General features: G+C 32.9%; 3 protein-coding genes across 5 annotated transcripts in view; all 3 read left to right on the plus strand.

Annotated features, from left to right (window-relative positions):
* Nucleotides 1-15,788, plus strand: part of pxb (putative Hedgehog signaling attenuator pxb) — a 454,145-nt gene that overhangs the window by 93,639 nt on the left and 344,718 nt on the right. The gene's annotated exons all lie outside the window — the stretch shown is intronic.
* LOC112589346 (uncharacterized) lies at nt 2,605-4,426 on the plus strand. Of its 2 annotated transcripts, none has more exons than XM_025302252.1 (2): nt 2,605-3,165; nt 3,273-4,426. In XM_025302252.1, exons 1-2 carry the CDS (start codon nt 2,986-2,988, stop codon nt 4,377-4,379), a joined length of 1,287 nt encoding a protein of 428 aa, XP_025158037.1. In that variant the 5' UTR covers nt 2,605-2,985; the 3' UTR covers nt 4,380-4,426. The 2 variants fall into 2 exon arrangements, with proteins under 2 accessions (XP_025158037.1, XP_025158038.1); XM_025302253.1 differs by having other exon boundaries at nt 2,612-2,982.
* Nucleotides 5,318-6,752, plus strand: LOC105185688 (uncharacterized). 2 transcript variants are annotated; one of them, XM_025302257.1, is made up of 3 exons: nt 5,318-5,490; nt 5,598-5,771; nt 6,409-6,752. In XM_025302257.1, exons 1-3 carry the CDS (start codon nt 5,432-5,434, stop codon nt 6,425-6,427), a joined length of 252 nt encoding a protein of 83 aa, XP_025158042.1. In that variant the 5' UTR covers nt 5,318-5,431; the 3' UTR covers nt 6,428-6,752. The 2 variants fall into 2 exon arrangements, with proteins under 2 accessions (XP_025158042.1, XP_025158041.1); XM_025302256.1 differs by having other exon boundaries at nt 5,318-5,771; nt 6,409-6,749.

Consider the following 15,788-nt stretch of genomic DNA (forward strand, 5'->3'; position numbering starts at 1 on the left):
CACTTATATGCAAAGCACTGACTGACTTCCTTATGCGACCCGGTTATCTTTTACTATTAGTCGATAACTTTACATTACCTTGACATGCATGTCGGTTCTATGAATTTTTTATTTGTTTATTCATCTCTATAACAAATATAGGAATGTTCCTACTTTCTGTTTATACTTCTGGATATATTTCGTTTATTTTCTGGTTATATTTCTGGATCTTTGGAAATATGGGGTTAAAGAAATGCCAATTTCTCTTCAATTAATATTTTTACATTAACTGATATTAGCAACTTCGACATCAGTAACTTAGACACCGAATTTGAAAACAATTTTATATTAACGAAAGCTTAGGTAACACTTCGATCTCTCAAGGATACAACTAACCAATTGCATTTTCCGAAATATATAAGTGGTGCTTTTTGATATAACAAATTTTTGGCGCTCTCACTGTCTTCCCGCTCTTTGTCATCAAGTATACTTCAAATACACGACGGTTCTCGATAAGTAAAGAAACACATATAAACATTTAACTATTGTCCTTCGAGCAATCGTCGTATAAATATCTAAACCGAGATGATATGTAAATAATTGCCGTCAAACAAGCCGTTAGCTTATCGAGGTAATGCGTATTATTTCTCAAGTGATATTATTAAAGATATCAGAAAAGTTCCGCAAAACAATTATATCGATATGTATAATCCAAATAAAAAAGTATTTGAATATCGTGGGCAACGCACGGCCCAATGCTACAATCAGTTTTTCAATCCGAACATTTGTCATGTTTGCAAGAAAGTGGACAAAGGTAATTTCATATCATGTGATTCGTGCGGCTTGATATCTTACTGCAGTGAGGAGCATAAAACGCATCATCGCACGGAACACTTAAGAATCTGCATCATTATTGAACAGCTTTTGCAAGCAACATCACAAGGAGACACGCGCAGATTCGGCCACTGGCAACAATGGATTCAATCAAGGACAGAATTATTGGAATCAGTCGAAAAGAATATTGACCATGTATTGGAGCCATACGAGAAGCAGACAATCTTGTGGCCAAAATCGTGTGATGTGTGCCACCAACAGGTTGAATTGAAGACATGCCAAAGATGCTTTTCTGTTAACTACTGCAATGAGCACGAGGAGGCTTTTTGGATAAACCATGAGTGGGGAAGCAATTGCGATGATTTAGTATTATCGCTGAATATAGACATCGAGGCTATCTCTGCTAGAACAAGTAATATGTCGTACGGATTTCTTCAATTTGTTAATGAAAATAGTAAATTTGAAACGATGCTTGAATTTTGTATAGAGTTTGTAATATCGCGAAGAAAGAATCATGTGGATTGGATTGCTAAAGACTACATTCGGTCCGATTATCTTTCAGATCCACTTACAATTTATTCTGCGTTCCAAAGATTAAAATCCTTAGAAATTATAACAGAATCGTGTGTTATTATTCATGTTATAGCTGCAAAATCTATAGATTCAAACAGTCTATTGGCTTGGGAAATTTTATTACATCTTATACCTCAAATTCAGCGACTAGTAATTATACTAATAAATCCTAAATTGACGTACAATACTATATGTCCAGATCTTTGTAAATGTTGCACGGCGAAGAAAAAGAATCTTTCTTTTTTATGCTATTCTATGTTGTACCACGATTTTATATCAACGCCTGGGGTAAGCAAATCGTATAAGCTGCCAACTATGATTGTAGGATTTCATGTGAAATTTGATAAGGGAGGAACTTGGGACGAATCTTTAAAAGCAATACAGAACAGAATCTGCCCGTTAATTTTAGGTTGTCCAAACTCAGTAAAATGCGAAAAAAATATATGTAAAATACAGGACACACTGTATGAAGATGTATATCCTGTTACTTTTAATCGGAATTATTTTAATGGTCTTGTACCACATAAAGACACAGAAACTGACACGATATATTTTCGAAATGAAGAATTACTTTTTTACCAGGATTTAGGTTCTTGTTACATAAGCTCCCCCACCATTTCATAAATGTTGTTGTTCGGATACATGAATAATTTTAATGATTTTACTGTAAATGTAACACATATATATGTGATTATTATTTTAAATTATTTTAAATTATTATTATATATCTAATATTAGTATCATACAATTTATAATTTTCTGTGAGAAAGTCAATAAAACTCCCGTCCTTTATAATCTTACTATAAAATTACTGTTTTATATAATCAATAATCATACAACATTTCTCACTGACTAGATGTTATTTACACCTTATTTACACATTTAAACATCACGAATTATAACTTATCTGTGTTATTACCAAGCCATTATTACTAAGTCCATTATACTATAATAAACGAACCATGCAAAGGGTAAGGGCACTTATATGCAAAGCACTGGCTGACTTCCTTATGCGACCCGGTTATCTTTTACTATTAGTCGATAACTTTACATTACCTTGACATGCATGTCGGTTCTATGAATTTTTTATTTGTTTAATCATCTCTATAACAAATATAGGAATGTTCCTATTTTCTGTTTATATTTCTGGATATATTTCGTTTATTTTCTGGTTATATTTCTGGATCTTTGGAAATATGTGGTTAAAGAAATGCCAATTTCTCTTCAATTAATATTTTTACATTAACTGATATTAGCAACTTCGACATCAGTAACTTAGACACCGAATTTGAAAACAATTTTATATTAACGAAAGCTTAGGTAACACTTCGATCTCTCAAGAATACAACTAACCAATTGCATTTTCCGCAATATATAAGTGGCGCTTTTTGATATAACAAATTTTGGGCGCTGTCACTGTCTCCCCGCTCTTTGTCGTCAAGTATACTTCAAATACACGACAGTTCTCGATAAGTAAAGAAACACATATAAACATTTGACTATTGTCCTCCGAGGAATCGTCGTATAAATATCTAAATCGAGATGATATGTAAATAATTGTATAACTGCCGTCATACAAGCCGTTAGCTTATCGAGGTAATGCGTATTATTTCTCAAGTGATATTACTAAAGATATCAGGAAGGTTCCGCAAAACAATTATATCGATATGTATAATCCAAATAAAAAAGTATTTGAATATCGTGGGCAACGCACGGCCCAATGCTACAATCAGTTTTTCAATCCGAACATTTGTCATGTTTGCAAGAAAGTGGACAAAGGTAATTTCATATCATGTGATTCGTGCGGCTTGATATCATACTGCAGTGAGGAGCATAAAACGTATCATCGCACGGAACACTTAAAAATCTGCACCATTATTGAACAGCTTTTGCAAGCAGAATCACAAGGAGACACGCACATGTTTGACCACTGGCAACAATGGATTCAATCAAGGAAAGGAATATTGGAATCAATCGAAAAGAATATTGGCTATGCATTGGACACATACGTGAAGCAGGCGATCTTGTGGTCAAAATCGTGTTATGTCTGTCACAAACAGGTTGAATTGAAGACATGCCAAAGATGCTTTTCTATTAACTACTGCAATCAGCACGAGGAGGCTTTTCGGACAAACCATGAGTGGGGAAGCAATTGCGATGATTTAGTACTATCGCTGAATATAGATATCGAGGCTATCTCTGGTAGAACAAGTAATATCTCATACGGATTTCTTCAATTTGTTAATGAAAATAGTAAATTTGAAACGATGCTTGAATTTTGTATAGAGTTTGTAATATCGCGAAGAAAGAACCATGTGGATTGGATTGCTAAAGACTACATTCGGTCCGATTACCTTTCAGATCCACTTACAATTTATTCTACGTTCGAAAGATTAAAGTCCTTAGACATTATAACAGAATCGTGTGTTATTATTCATGTTATAGCTGCAAAATCTGTAGATTCAAACAGTCTATTGGCTTGGGAAATTTTATTACATCTTGTACCTGAAATTCAGCGACTTGAAATTATACTAATAAATCCTAAATTGACGTACAATATTATATGTCCAGATCTTTGTAAACGTTGCACGGCGAAGAAAAAGAATCTTTCTTTTTTATGCTATTCTATGTTGTACCACGATTTTATATCAACGTCTTGTGTAAGCAAATCGTGTAAGAAGCCAACTATGATTGTAGGATTTCATGTGAAATTTGATAAGAGAGGAACTTGGGACGAATCTTTAAAAGTAATACAGAACAGAAACTGTCCGTTAATTTTAGGTTGTCCAAACTTAATAAAATGCGAAGAAAATATATATAAAATAATGGACACACTGTATGAAGATGTATTTCCTGCTATTCTTAATCGGAATTACTTTAATGGCCTTGTACCACATAGAGACTCAGAAACTAGCAAGATATATTTTCGAAATGAAGGATTACTGGTCTTCAAGGATTTAGATCCTTATACAAGCTCTCCCACCGGTTCATAGATGCTGTTGTTCGGATGCATGAATAATTTTAATGATTTTACTGTAAATGGAACACATATATATGTGATTATTATTTTAAATTATTTTAAATTATTATTATATTTCTATTATTCGTATTATACAATTTAAAATTTTCTGTGAGAAAGTCAATAAAACTAGTGTCCTTTATAATTTTACTGTAAAATTACTGTTTCTTATAATCAGTTACAACGTTTCTCACTGACAAGTTATTTACACATCACGAGTTATAACTTATCTGTGTTATTACTAAGCGTCCATTATACTATAATAAACAATCCATGCAAAGGGGAAGGGCACTTATATGCAAAGGATTGGCTGACTTCCTTGTGCGACCCGATTTATCTTTGACTCGATAACTTTATATTACCTTGACATGCATGTCGGTTTCATGAATTTTTTATTTGTTTATTCATCTCTAGAACAAATATAGGAATGTTCCTAATGTCTGTTTATAATTCTGGATATATTTCATTTATATTCTGATTATATTTCTGGATATATTTGGAAATATGGTGTTAAAGAGATGTCAATTTCTCTTTAATTAATTTTTTTACTTTAACTGACATTAGCAACTTCGACATGAGTAACTTAGACACTAGAATTTGAAAATAATTTTATATTAATTAAAGCTTAGGTAACACTTCGATCTCTCAAGGATACAACGAGCAAATTGCTTTTTCCGAAATATATAAGTGGCGCTTTTTGATAAAACGAAGTTTTTTCGCTCTCACTGTCTTCCCGCTCTTTGTCGTCAAGTATACTTCAAATACACGACGGTTCTCGATAAGTAAAGAAACACATATAAACATTTGACTATTGTCCTCCGAGCAATCGTCGTATAAATATCTAAACCGAGATAATATGTAAATAATTGTATAACTGTCATACAAGCCGTTAGCTTATCGAGGTAATGCGTATTATTTCTCAAGTGATATTATTAAAGATATCAGAAAAGTTCCACAAAACAATTATATCGATATGAATAATCCAAATAAAAAAGTATTTGAATATCGTGGGCAACGCACGGCCCAATGCTACAATCAGTTTTTCAATCCGAACATTTGTCATGTTTGCAAGAAAGTGGACAAAGGTAATTTCATATCGTGTGATTCGTGCGGCTTGATATCATACTGCAGTGAGGAGCATAAAACGTATCATCGCGCGGAACACTTAAAAATCTGCACCATTATTGAACAGCTTTTGCAAGCAGAATCAGAAGGAGACACGCGCAGATTCGACCACTGGCAACAATGGATTCAATCAAGGAAAGGAATATTGGAATCAATCGAAAAGAATATTGGCTATGCATTGGACACATACGAGAAGCAGGCGATCTTGTGGTCAAAATCGTGTTATGTCTGTCACAAACAGGTTGAATTGAAGACATGCCAACGATGCTTTTCTATTAACTACTGCAATCAGCACGAGGAGGCTTTTCGGACAAACCATGAGTGGGGAAGCAATTGCGATGATTTAGTACTATCGCTGAATATAGATATCGAGACTATCTCTGGTAGAACAAGTAATATCTCGTACGGATTTCTTCAATTTCTTAATGAAAATAGTAAATTTGAAACGATGCTTGAATTTTGTATAGAGTTTGTAATATCGCGAAGAAAGAATCATGTGGATTGGATTGCTAAAGACTACATTCGGTCCGATTATCTTTCAGATCCACTTACAATTTATTCTACGTTCGAAAGATTAAAGTCCTTAAACATTATAGCAGAATCGTGTGTTATTATTCATATTATAGCTGCAAAATCTGTAAATTCAAACAGTCTGTTGGCTTGGGAAATTTTATTACATCTTGTACCTGAAATTCAGCGACTAGTAATTATACTAATAAATCCTAAATTGACGTACAATATTACATGTCCAGATCTTTGTAAACATTGCACGGCGAAAAAAAAGCATCTTTCTTTTTTATGCTATTCTATGTTGTACCACGATTTTATATCAACGTCTTCGATATGCAAATCGTATAAGAAGCCAACTATGATTGTAGGATTTCATGTGAAACTTGATAAGGGAGGAACTTGGGACGAATCTTTAAAAGTAATACAGAACAGAAACTGTCCGTTAATTTTAGGTTGTCCAAACTTTATAAAATGCGAAGAAAATATATGTAAAATAACGGACACACTGTATGAAAATGCATTTCCTGCTATTCTTAGTCGGAATTACTTTAATGGCCTTGTACCACGTAGGGACTCAGAAACTGGCAAGATATATTTTCGAAATGAAGGATTACTTGTTTTCAAAAATTTAGATTCTTATACAAGCTCTCCCATCAGTTCATAGATGTTGTTGTTCGGATGTTTTGTTGTTGTTGCTTTAAAAATTTTAATGATTTTGCTGTAAATGTAACATAGGTATATGTGGTCATTATTTTAGATAATTTTAATTATTATTATATATCCCATTATTAGTATTATACAATTTAAAATTTTCTGTAAGAAAGTCAATAAAACTACTGTTCTTTATAATCCTACTGTAAAATTACTGTTTTTTATAATCAGTTACAACGTTTCTTATTGACAAGATATTACTTGCATGTCACAAGTTACAACTTATCTGTGTTATTACTAAGTGTTCATTATACACTTAGTTAAACAAACCATACAAAAGAGAAGGGCACTTATATACAAAGGCTAACTTTCTTGTGCGACGCTGTTATCATTTACTATGACTCGATTTACATTGACATGCATGTCGGTTTCATGAGTTTTTATTTGTTTATTCATTTCTATAACAAATACAAGAACGTCCCTACTTTCTGTGGATATATTTCGAAATTAGGGGTTAAAGGGGTGCCAATTTCTCTCCAATTTACTTTTTTATATTAACTCATATTAGTTATTTCGACATCAGTAGCTTAGACAATGAATTTGAAAGTAATTTTATATTAACGAAAGTTTAAGTAACACTTCGATTTTTCAAGGATACAACGAGCTAATTGCTTTTTCCGTAATATATAAGTGACGCTATTTGATATAACGAACTTTTTGCGCTCTCACTGTCTTCCCGCTCTTTATCGTCAAGTATACCTCAAACACAACGGTTCTCGATAAGTAAATAAACATATATAAACATTTTACTATTGTCCTCCGAGCAATCGCCGTATAAATATCTAAACCGAGATTATATATAAATAATTGCCGTTAGCTTGTCGAGGTAATATGTATTATTCCTCAAGTGATATTATTGAAGACATATAGGAATACTTCTCGAAATAATTATATCGATATGCACAATCCAAATATAAAAGTATATGAATATCGTGGGCAACGCACGGCTCAATGCTACAATCAATTTTTCAATCCGAACATTTGTCATGTTTGCAAGAAAGTGGACAAAGGTAATTTCATATCATGTGATTCGTGCGGCTTGATATCTTATTGCAGTGAGGAGCATAAAACGTATCACCGTGAGAAACACGAAAGAGTCTGCGCCGTTATTGCGCAGCTTTTGCAAGAAAAAACACAAAGAGACACGCGCAGATTCGGCGACTGGCAACAATGGATTCATTCAAGGAAAGAATTTTTGAAATTAGTCGAAAAGAATATTGGTTATACATTGGAGCCGTACGAGAAGGAGGCGATCTTGTGGTCAAAATCGTGTTATGTGTGTCACCAACAGGCTAAATTGAAGATCTGCGAAAGATGCTTTTCCGCTAACTACTGCAATGAGCATGAGAAGGCTTTTCAGATAAAACATAGGGGAAGCAATTGCGACGATTTAGTACTATCGCTGAATATAGATATCGAGACAATCTCTAATAGAACAAGTAATATGTCGTATGGATTTCTGCAGTTTGTTAACGAGAATAGTAAATTTGAAACGATGCTTGAATTTTGTATAGAATTTGTAATATCACGCAGAAAGAATCATGTGGATTGGCTGGCTAAAGACTACGTTCGGTCTGATTATCTTTCAGATCCACTCACAATTTATTCTGGGTTCAAAAGAATAGGTTCCTTAGAAATTATAAACGAACCGCTTGTTATTATTCATATTTTGGCTGCAAATTCCGGTGATACAAACAGTCTGTCGGCTTGGGAAATTTTATTACATCTAATACCTGAAATCCAGCGATTACTAATTGTACTAATAAATCCAAAATTGGAGGACAGTTTTATACGTCCAAATCTTTGTAAACTTTGTGACGAGAAGAAAAAAGATCTTTCTTTCTTATTGTATTCTATGTTATACCACGATTATATATCGTCTGGGATATTTAAAAAACCAACTGTGATTGTAGGATTTGATGCAAAATTTGATAAAGGAGGGACTTGGGACAAGTCTTTAAAATCAATGCAGCGCATAAACTGTCCGTTAGTTTTAGGTTGTCCAAACATAGTAAAATGCGATAAAAATGTAGTTAAAATACTGAACACTCTGCACGAAGATATAATTCCTATTGCTTTTAGTCAAAATTATTTTAATGGTCTTGTACCACATAGAGATTCAAAAACCGGTAACGTATATTTTCGAAATGAACAATTACTTATTTACGAGAACTTAAATCCTTTTATACAAACTTTTCCACTTGCTCATAGATATTGTTGTTCGGATGCTTGAATAATTTCAATGATTTTACTGTAAATGTGACACATATATATGTGATTATTATTTTAAATTATTTTAAATGGTTATTATATTAAATTAATTTATATTATATTATATTAAATGATTATTATAAATGGTTATTAAATGGTTATTATATTTCTATTATTAGTGTTACACAGTCTATAATTTGCTGTCAGAAAGTCAATAAAGCTACTGTTTTTTATAATCTTACTATAAAATTAGTATTCTTTATCTATTAGTATTCTTTATAATCAGTTACAATGTTTCTCACTGACAAAATGTTATTTATATATCACGAGTCATAACTCATCTGTGTTATTACTAAGCGTCCATCATACAGGAATAAAGGAACCATACAAAGTGAAGGGACACATGTGTGCAAACAATTGGCTAACTTCCCTTGTGCGATCCGGTTATCTTTTACTATGACTCGATATACATTGACATGCATGTCGGTTTCACGAATTTTTTATTTGTTTATTCATTTCTATAACAAATATAGAAATGTTCCTACTTTCCGTGGATAAATTTGGAAATTTATGGTTAAAATAATGCCAATTTCTCACCAATTTATTTTTTTACATTAACTCACCTTCGACACTGAATTTGGAATTAATTTCATATAACGAAAGCTTAAATAACATTTCGATCTCTCGAGGATATCACGAGCTAATTGCTTTTTCCGAAATATATAGTTAACATTTTTTTATATAACGGATTTCTTTTTCTGACTGTTTTTCCGCTCATGGTCTTCAAGTACACTTCAAATACACACCGATTCTCGATAAAAGAAACACATATAAACATTTTATTATTGTCTTCCGTGCAACTGCCGTGTAAATATCTATATCGAGATTGTATATAAATAATTGTAGAATTGCCGTTGGCATATCGAAGTCCTGCATATTATTCCTCAAGTTTTACTATTACTGTAGACATATATTGCTGAAGACATATAGACATAGGTAGATTCCTCGAAATAATTATATCGATATGCAGAATCCAAACAAAAAAGTATTTGAATATTGTGGACAACGCACAGCCCAATGCTACAATCAGTTTTTCAATCCGAACATTTGTCATGTTTGCAAAAAAGTGGACGAAGGTAATTTCGTATCATGTGATTCGTGCGGCTTGATATCTTATTGCAGTGAGGAGCATAAAACGCATCATCGCACGGAACACGTAAAAATCTGCACCGTTATTCCGCAGCTTTTGCAAGAAAAATTACAAAGATACACGTGCAGATTCAGCGACTGGCAACAATGGATTCAATCAAGGACAGAATTATTGGAATCAGTCGAAAAGAATATTGGCCATGTATTGGAGCCATACGAGAAGCAGACGATCTTGTGGTCAAAATCGTGTGATGTGTGTCACAAACAGGTTCAATTGAAGACATGCCAAAGATGCTTTTCTATTAACTACTGCAATGAGCACGAGGAGGTTTTTCGGACAAAACATAGTGGAAGCAATTGCGATGATTTAGTACTATTGCTGAATATAGATATCAAGACTATCTCTGATAGAACAAGTAATATGTCGTATGGATTTCTCCAGTTTGTTAACGAGAATAGTAAATTTGAAACGATGCTTGAATTTTGTATCGAGTTTGTAATATCGCGCAGAAAGAATCATATGGATTGGTTAACTAGAGATTACGTTCGGTCTGATTACCTTTCCGATCCACTCACAATTTATTCTGGGTTGGATAGAATAGATTTTTTAAAAAATATAATAGGACAGTGTGTTGTTATTCATATTGTAGCCGCAAATTCTGTAGATGTAAACAGTCTGCCGGTTTGGGAAATTTTATTACATCTTTTACCTAAAATTAAGCGGCTAGTAATTGTATTGATAAATCCAAAATTACATAAGAATATTATATATCAAAATCTTTGTAAGCGTTGTAACGAGGAGAAAAAGGTTCTTTCTTTTATATCAATTCCTATGTTGTATCACGATTTCATATCATCACCTTCGGAAGACTATAATTCACCAAATGCGATTGTAGGATTTGATGCAAAATTTAATAAGGAAAAGACTTGGGATAAATCTTTAGAAGCAATACAGGGCTCATACTGTCCGTTAGTTTTAGCTTGTTCAAGCTTACTAAAATGCAGTAATAATATATATGAAATAAAGAAAACTTTGCATAAAGATATAAGTCCTTTTGGTTGTTGGCAAAATCATTTTAGTGGTCTTGCACCACATAGAGACTTAGAAACTGGCAATATATATTTTCGAAATGACCAATTACTTATTTACCAGGATTTACTTCCCAATCAAATCGAATTTATGTCATAGATTATTTTTCAGATGGTTTATGATGATTTCGGATGGATATAATGAAAGTAAAATTACTGTTTTTATAATTAGATACAATTTATAATCAGATGCAGTTTTTTACTAATATATTTTTACTTGCATATGGATTATATCTTATTTATGTTATTACTAAACGTTCATCACATAATAAGGAGCGAATCATTCAAAGGCCGAAGATTTGCAAAAGATTGACAGACTTCCATGTGATCCGGTTTTTTTTACTATGACGCGATTTACATTAACATGCATGTCGGTTTCATGAATTTTTTCACTTGTTAATGTTGTGTTATTTTGTTTATTCATTTCTGCAATAAATATATTTCTATAAGAAATTTATTATGTTTATTTATTTCTATCATAAATACATTTCGGTAAGAAATTTATTAAGTTTATTCATTTCTATAATAAATACATTTCCATAAGAAAAAAAGGTTCCTATTTTCTATAAATATATTTCCGTGGATATAGGTATCCACCTTGTGGTTAAAGAGATGTTAATTTCCCCCGAATCCATTTTCTTACATTAACTTTCCTTTGACATTGAGGATCTGGAACTAATTACATATTAAAGAAGGCTTAAATAACACTTCGATCTCTCGAGAATATCACGAACTAATTGCTTTTTCCGAAATATATCAGTGGTGCTTTCTTTTATAACGGATTTCTTTCTCTTTCACTGTCTTTCTGCTCTATCCGATATCCTCGAACAGATGCAAGAGTTATAATTATTTTCCACAAGCGAATGAAGTATCAGATTAGTCTGAATGTCCTTTCGTCGCCTTACTTTTAGTACGTTCAAAACAAACCACGAGAGAGAATGTTTAAAAAAGACACGAACAGGTATCAGACCCATCGAAACTTGTGCAAACTTGTGTAAATCTTTCGGACAAGATGCAGTTACCATCAGGTCATGCCAATTTTGATTTGAAAAATTTCGGAATGATAATTTTAACATGGAGGACGAGCCTAAGTCCGGACGTTTTATGATCATCGATAAGAAGCACTTGCAAAGAAACCCCATATACTATTATCACTCGCGAGCTTCAAACAAAATTCGGGGTAGAACCATTGTTATAAACCTCCACCAACTTAGCATTGTATCAAAATTGACAAGTACTTAATGTGGAATTCCTCGAGCACCCATATCATACTCTCCTGTTTTTATGCTATCTGACTGTCATCTTTTCTGCAAAATTTTCTTCAGCGAAAAAGAAATCGAATTGACGGACAAAGTCCAAAGAGAGTTGAATCTTTCCTTTCATTTCAGAACTAATGTCTTTCTCAAGGACGAAATTTTAAAGCTTGTAAATCGATAGAAGCGAACCATTATATAAGGGTAAGATTACACTGTTGACAATGATTGAAATAAAAGCGCTCCTCGTGAAAAATAATTTTCTCCTTCTTGCATAAAATACAAAAACGTTTTGTGAACAATTTAATATTTAACTGTTGCATTTACATATATGGTATGTCTACTTTTATGTACTTATATAATCTCGTGTCTTCAAGTATACTTCAAATATACAACAACAACTCGACAACTAAAGAAACATATACAAACACAGTAATATTATTTTCCGAGGAATCACCATGTAAATATCTTTACCAAAATTATATGTAAATAATTGTATAATAGCCGTTAGCTTGTCGACGTTCTGCGTATTATTTCTCAAGTGATATTACTGAAGATAACAGGAAAATTCCGCGAAACAATTATATCGATATGTTCAATCCAAACAGACAAGTGTTTGAATACCGTGGACAACGCACGGCTCAATGCTACAATCAGTTTTTCAATCCAAACATTTGTCATGTTTGCAAAAAAGTGGACAAAGGCAATTTTATATCATGTGATTTATGCGGCTTGATATCTTATTGCAGTGAGGAGCATAAAACGTATCACCGCGCGAAACACGAACGAATCTGCGCCGTTATTGCAGAGCTTTTGCCATTAAGACCGCAAAGAGACACACGTAGATTCGACGACTGGCAACAATGGATTCAATCAAGAAAACAATTATTGACATCAATCGAAAAGAATGTTGGCTATGCATTATGGCACCTGTATGAGAAGCAAGTGATCTTGTGGTCAAAATCGTGTTATGTGTGTCACCAACAGGCTGAATTGAAAACGTGCCAAAGATGCTTTTCCGCTAACTACTGCAATGAGCACGAGGAGGCTTTTCGGAAAAAACATGAGTGGGGAAGCAACTGCGATGATTTAGTACTATTGCTGAATATAGATATCGAGACTATCTCCGGTAGAACAAGTAATATGTCGTACGGATTTCTCCAGTTTGTTAATGAGAACAGTAAATTTGAAGAGATGCTTGAATTTTATCTAAAGTTTGTAATATCACGGAGAAAGAATCATATGGATTGGCTGGCTAAAGATTACATTCGGTCTGATTATCTTTCAGATCCACTCACAATTTATTCTGGGCTCAAGAGAATAAATTCCTTAAGATTTCTAAGAAAATCGTGTGTTGTTATTCATATTATAGGCGCAAATTCCGTAGATAAAAACAGTCTGCAGGCTTGGGAAGTTTTATTACATCTTCTACCTGAAATTCATCGACTAGTAATAGTGCTAATAAATCCAAAATTGCAGGAGAGTGTTATAGATCAAAATCTTTGTAGGAATTGTAACGTACAGAAAAAGTTTCTTTCTTTTATATCAACTCGTATGTTGTACCACAATTTCACATCATCTCTCTTAGCATTTAGGACACCAACTGTGATTGCAGGATTTCATATAAAATTGAAGAGGAAAAGGGCTTGGGGTAAATCTTTAAAAGCAATACAGCAAGTACAGAACATATACTGTCCGTTAATTTTATGTTCAAGCGTATCACAATGCACTGATAATATAAAAAAGATAAAAAATATTCTGCAAGCAGATTTAGTTCCTATTATTTTTTACCGAAACCATTTTAGTGGTCTTGCACCACATAGAAACTTAGAAACTGGCAATACATATTTTCGAAATGAAAAGTTAGTTATTTTCGAGAATTTAAATATTTATGATAGCGAAACCAGTAGCGCATAGAGGTTATTCGGACAAACTGATAATGATTTCAACGATTTTACTGTAAATGTAACATATGTACGTAATTATTATTTTAAACTGTTGAATGTTAATATAAATTACTGTTCTTTATAGTCACTTGTAATAAATCTCATTTATAAGATGTTACGGATTAATGTTGCACATTAGAAGTCATAACTTGTTATACATTTCTATAAGAAATTTATTATGTTTATTCATTTCTATTATAAATACATTTCTATAAGAAAGAAACACTCTTATTTTCCATGAATATATTTCCGTGGATATATTTGTGGTTAAAGAGATGTTAATTTCCCCCGAATCCATTTTCCTACATTAACTTTCCTTCGACACTGAGAATCCGGATCTAATTATATATTAAAGAAGACTTAAGTAACATTCCGATGTCTCGAGGATATCAGGAATTAATTGCTTTTTCCGCAATATATGAATGGTGCTTTCTTCTATAACGGATTTCTTTCTCTCTCACTTTTTTTTGCTCTCTCCGATATCCTCGAACAGATGCACGAGTTAAAATTATTTTCCACAAGCGAATGAAGTATCAGATTAGTCCGAATGTCCTTTCGTCACCTTACTTTTAGTACATTCAAAACAAATCACGAGAGAAAAAGTTTAAAAAAGACACGAACACATTTCAGACTCATCAAAACTTGTGTAAACTTGTGTAAAGCTTTCGGACAAGATGTAAGTACCGTCAGGTCATGCCAATTTTGGTTTGAAAAATTTCAGAATGATAATTTTAACATGGAAGACGTGCCTAGCTCCGGATATTTTATGATCATCTATCGAAAAAGCACTTGCAAAGAAACCCCGAATATTATCACTCGCGAGCTTGAGACGAAATTCGGGGTAGAACCATCGTCCCCATCAACTTAGTATTGCATCAAAATTGAAAAATTATTTAATGGGGAACTTCTCGAGCACCCATACCATGCTCTCGAGATTTTGCGCCATTCGACTATCATCTTTTCTGCCAAATTTTCTTCAGCGGAAAAGAATTCGACTTGACGGACAAAGTCCAAAGAGAGTTGAATCTTTTCTTTCATTTCAGAACTAGTGTTTTTTTCAAAGACGAAATTTTAAAGCTTGTAGATCGATAGAAGGAAGCCATTATATAAGGGAAGGATTACACTGATGGTTAAAACAAAAGCGCTTCTAGTGAAAAATAATTTTTTCCTTCTTGCATAAAATACAAAAACACCTTGTGAAAAATTTGATATTTCTCTGTTCTACATTTACATATATGTCTACTTTTATGTACTTGTATATTCTCGTGTCTTCAAGTATACTTCAAATATACAACGACAACTCGATAACCAAAGAAACATATACAAACAGTAATATTATTCTCCGAGGAATCACCGTGTAAATATCTATACCGAAATTATGTGTAAATA

The sequence above is a fragment of the Harpegnathos saltator genome, unplaced genomic scaffold (genome assembly GCF_003227715.2).
Source record: "Harpegnathos saltator strain DR-91 unplaced genomic scaffold, Hsal_v8.6 scaffold480, whole genome shotgun sequence".
Lineage (NCBI taxonomy): Eukaryota > Metazoa > Arthropoda > Insecta > Hymenoptera > Formicidae > Harpegnathos > Harpegnathos saltator.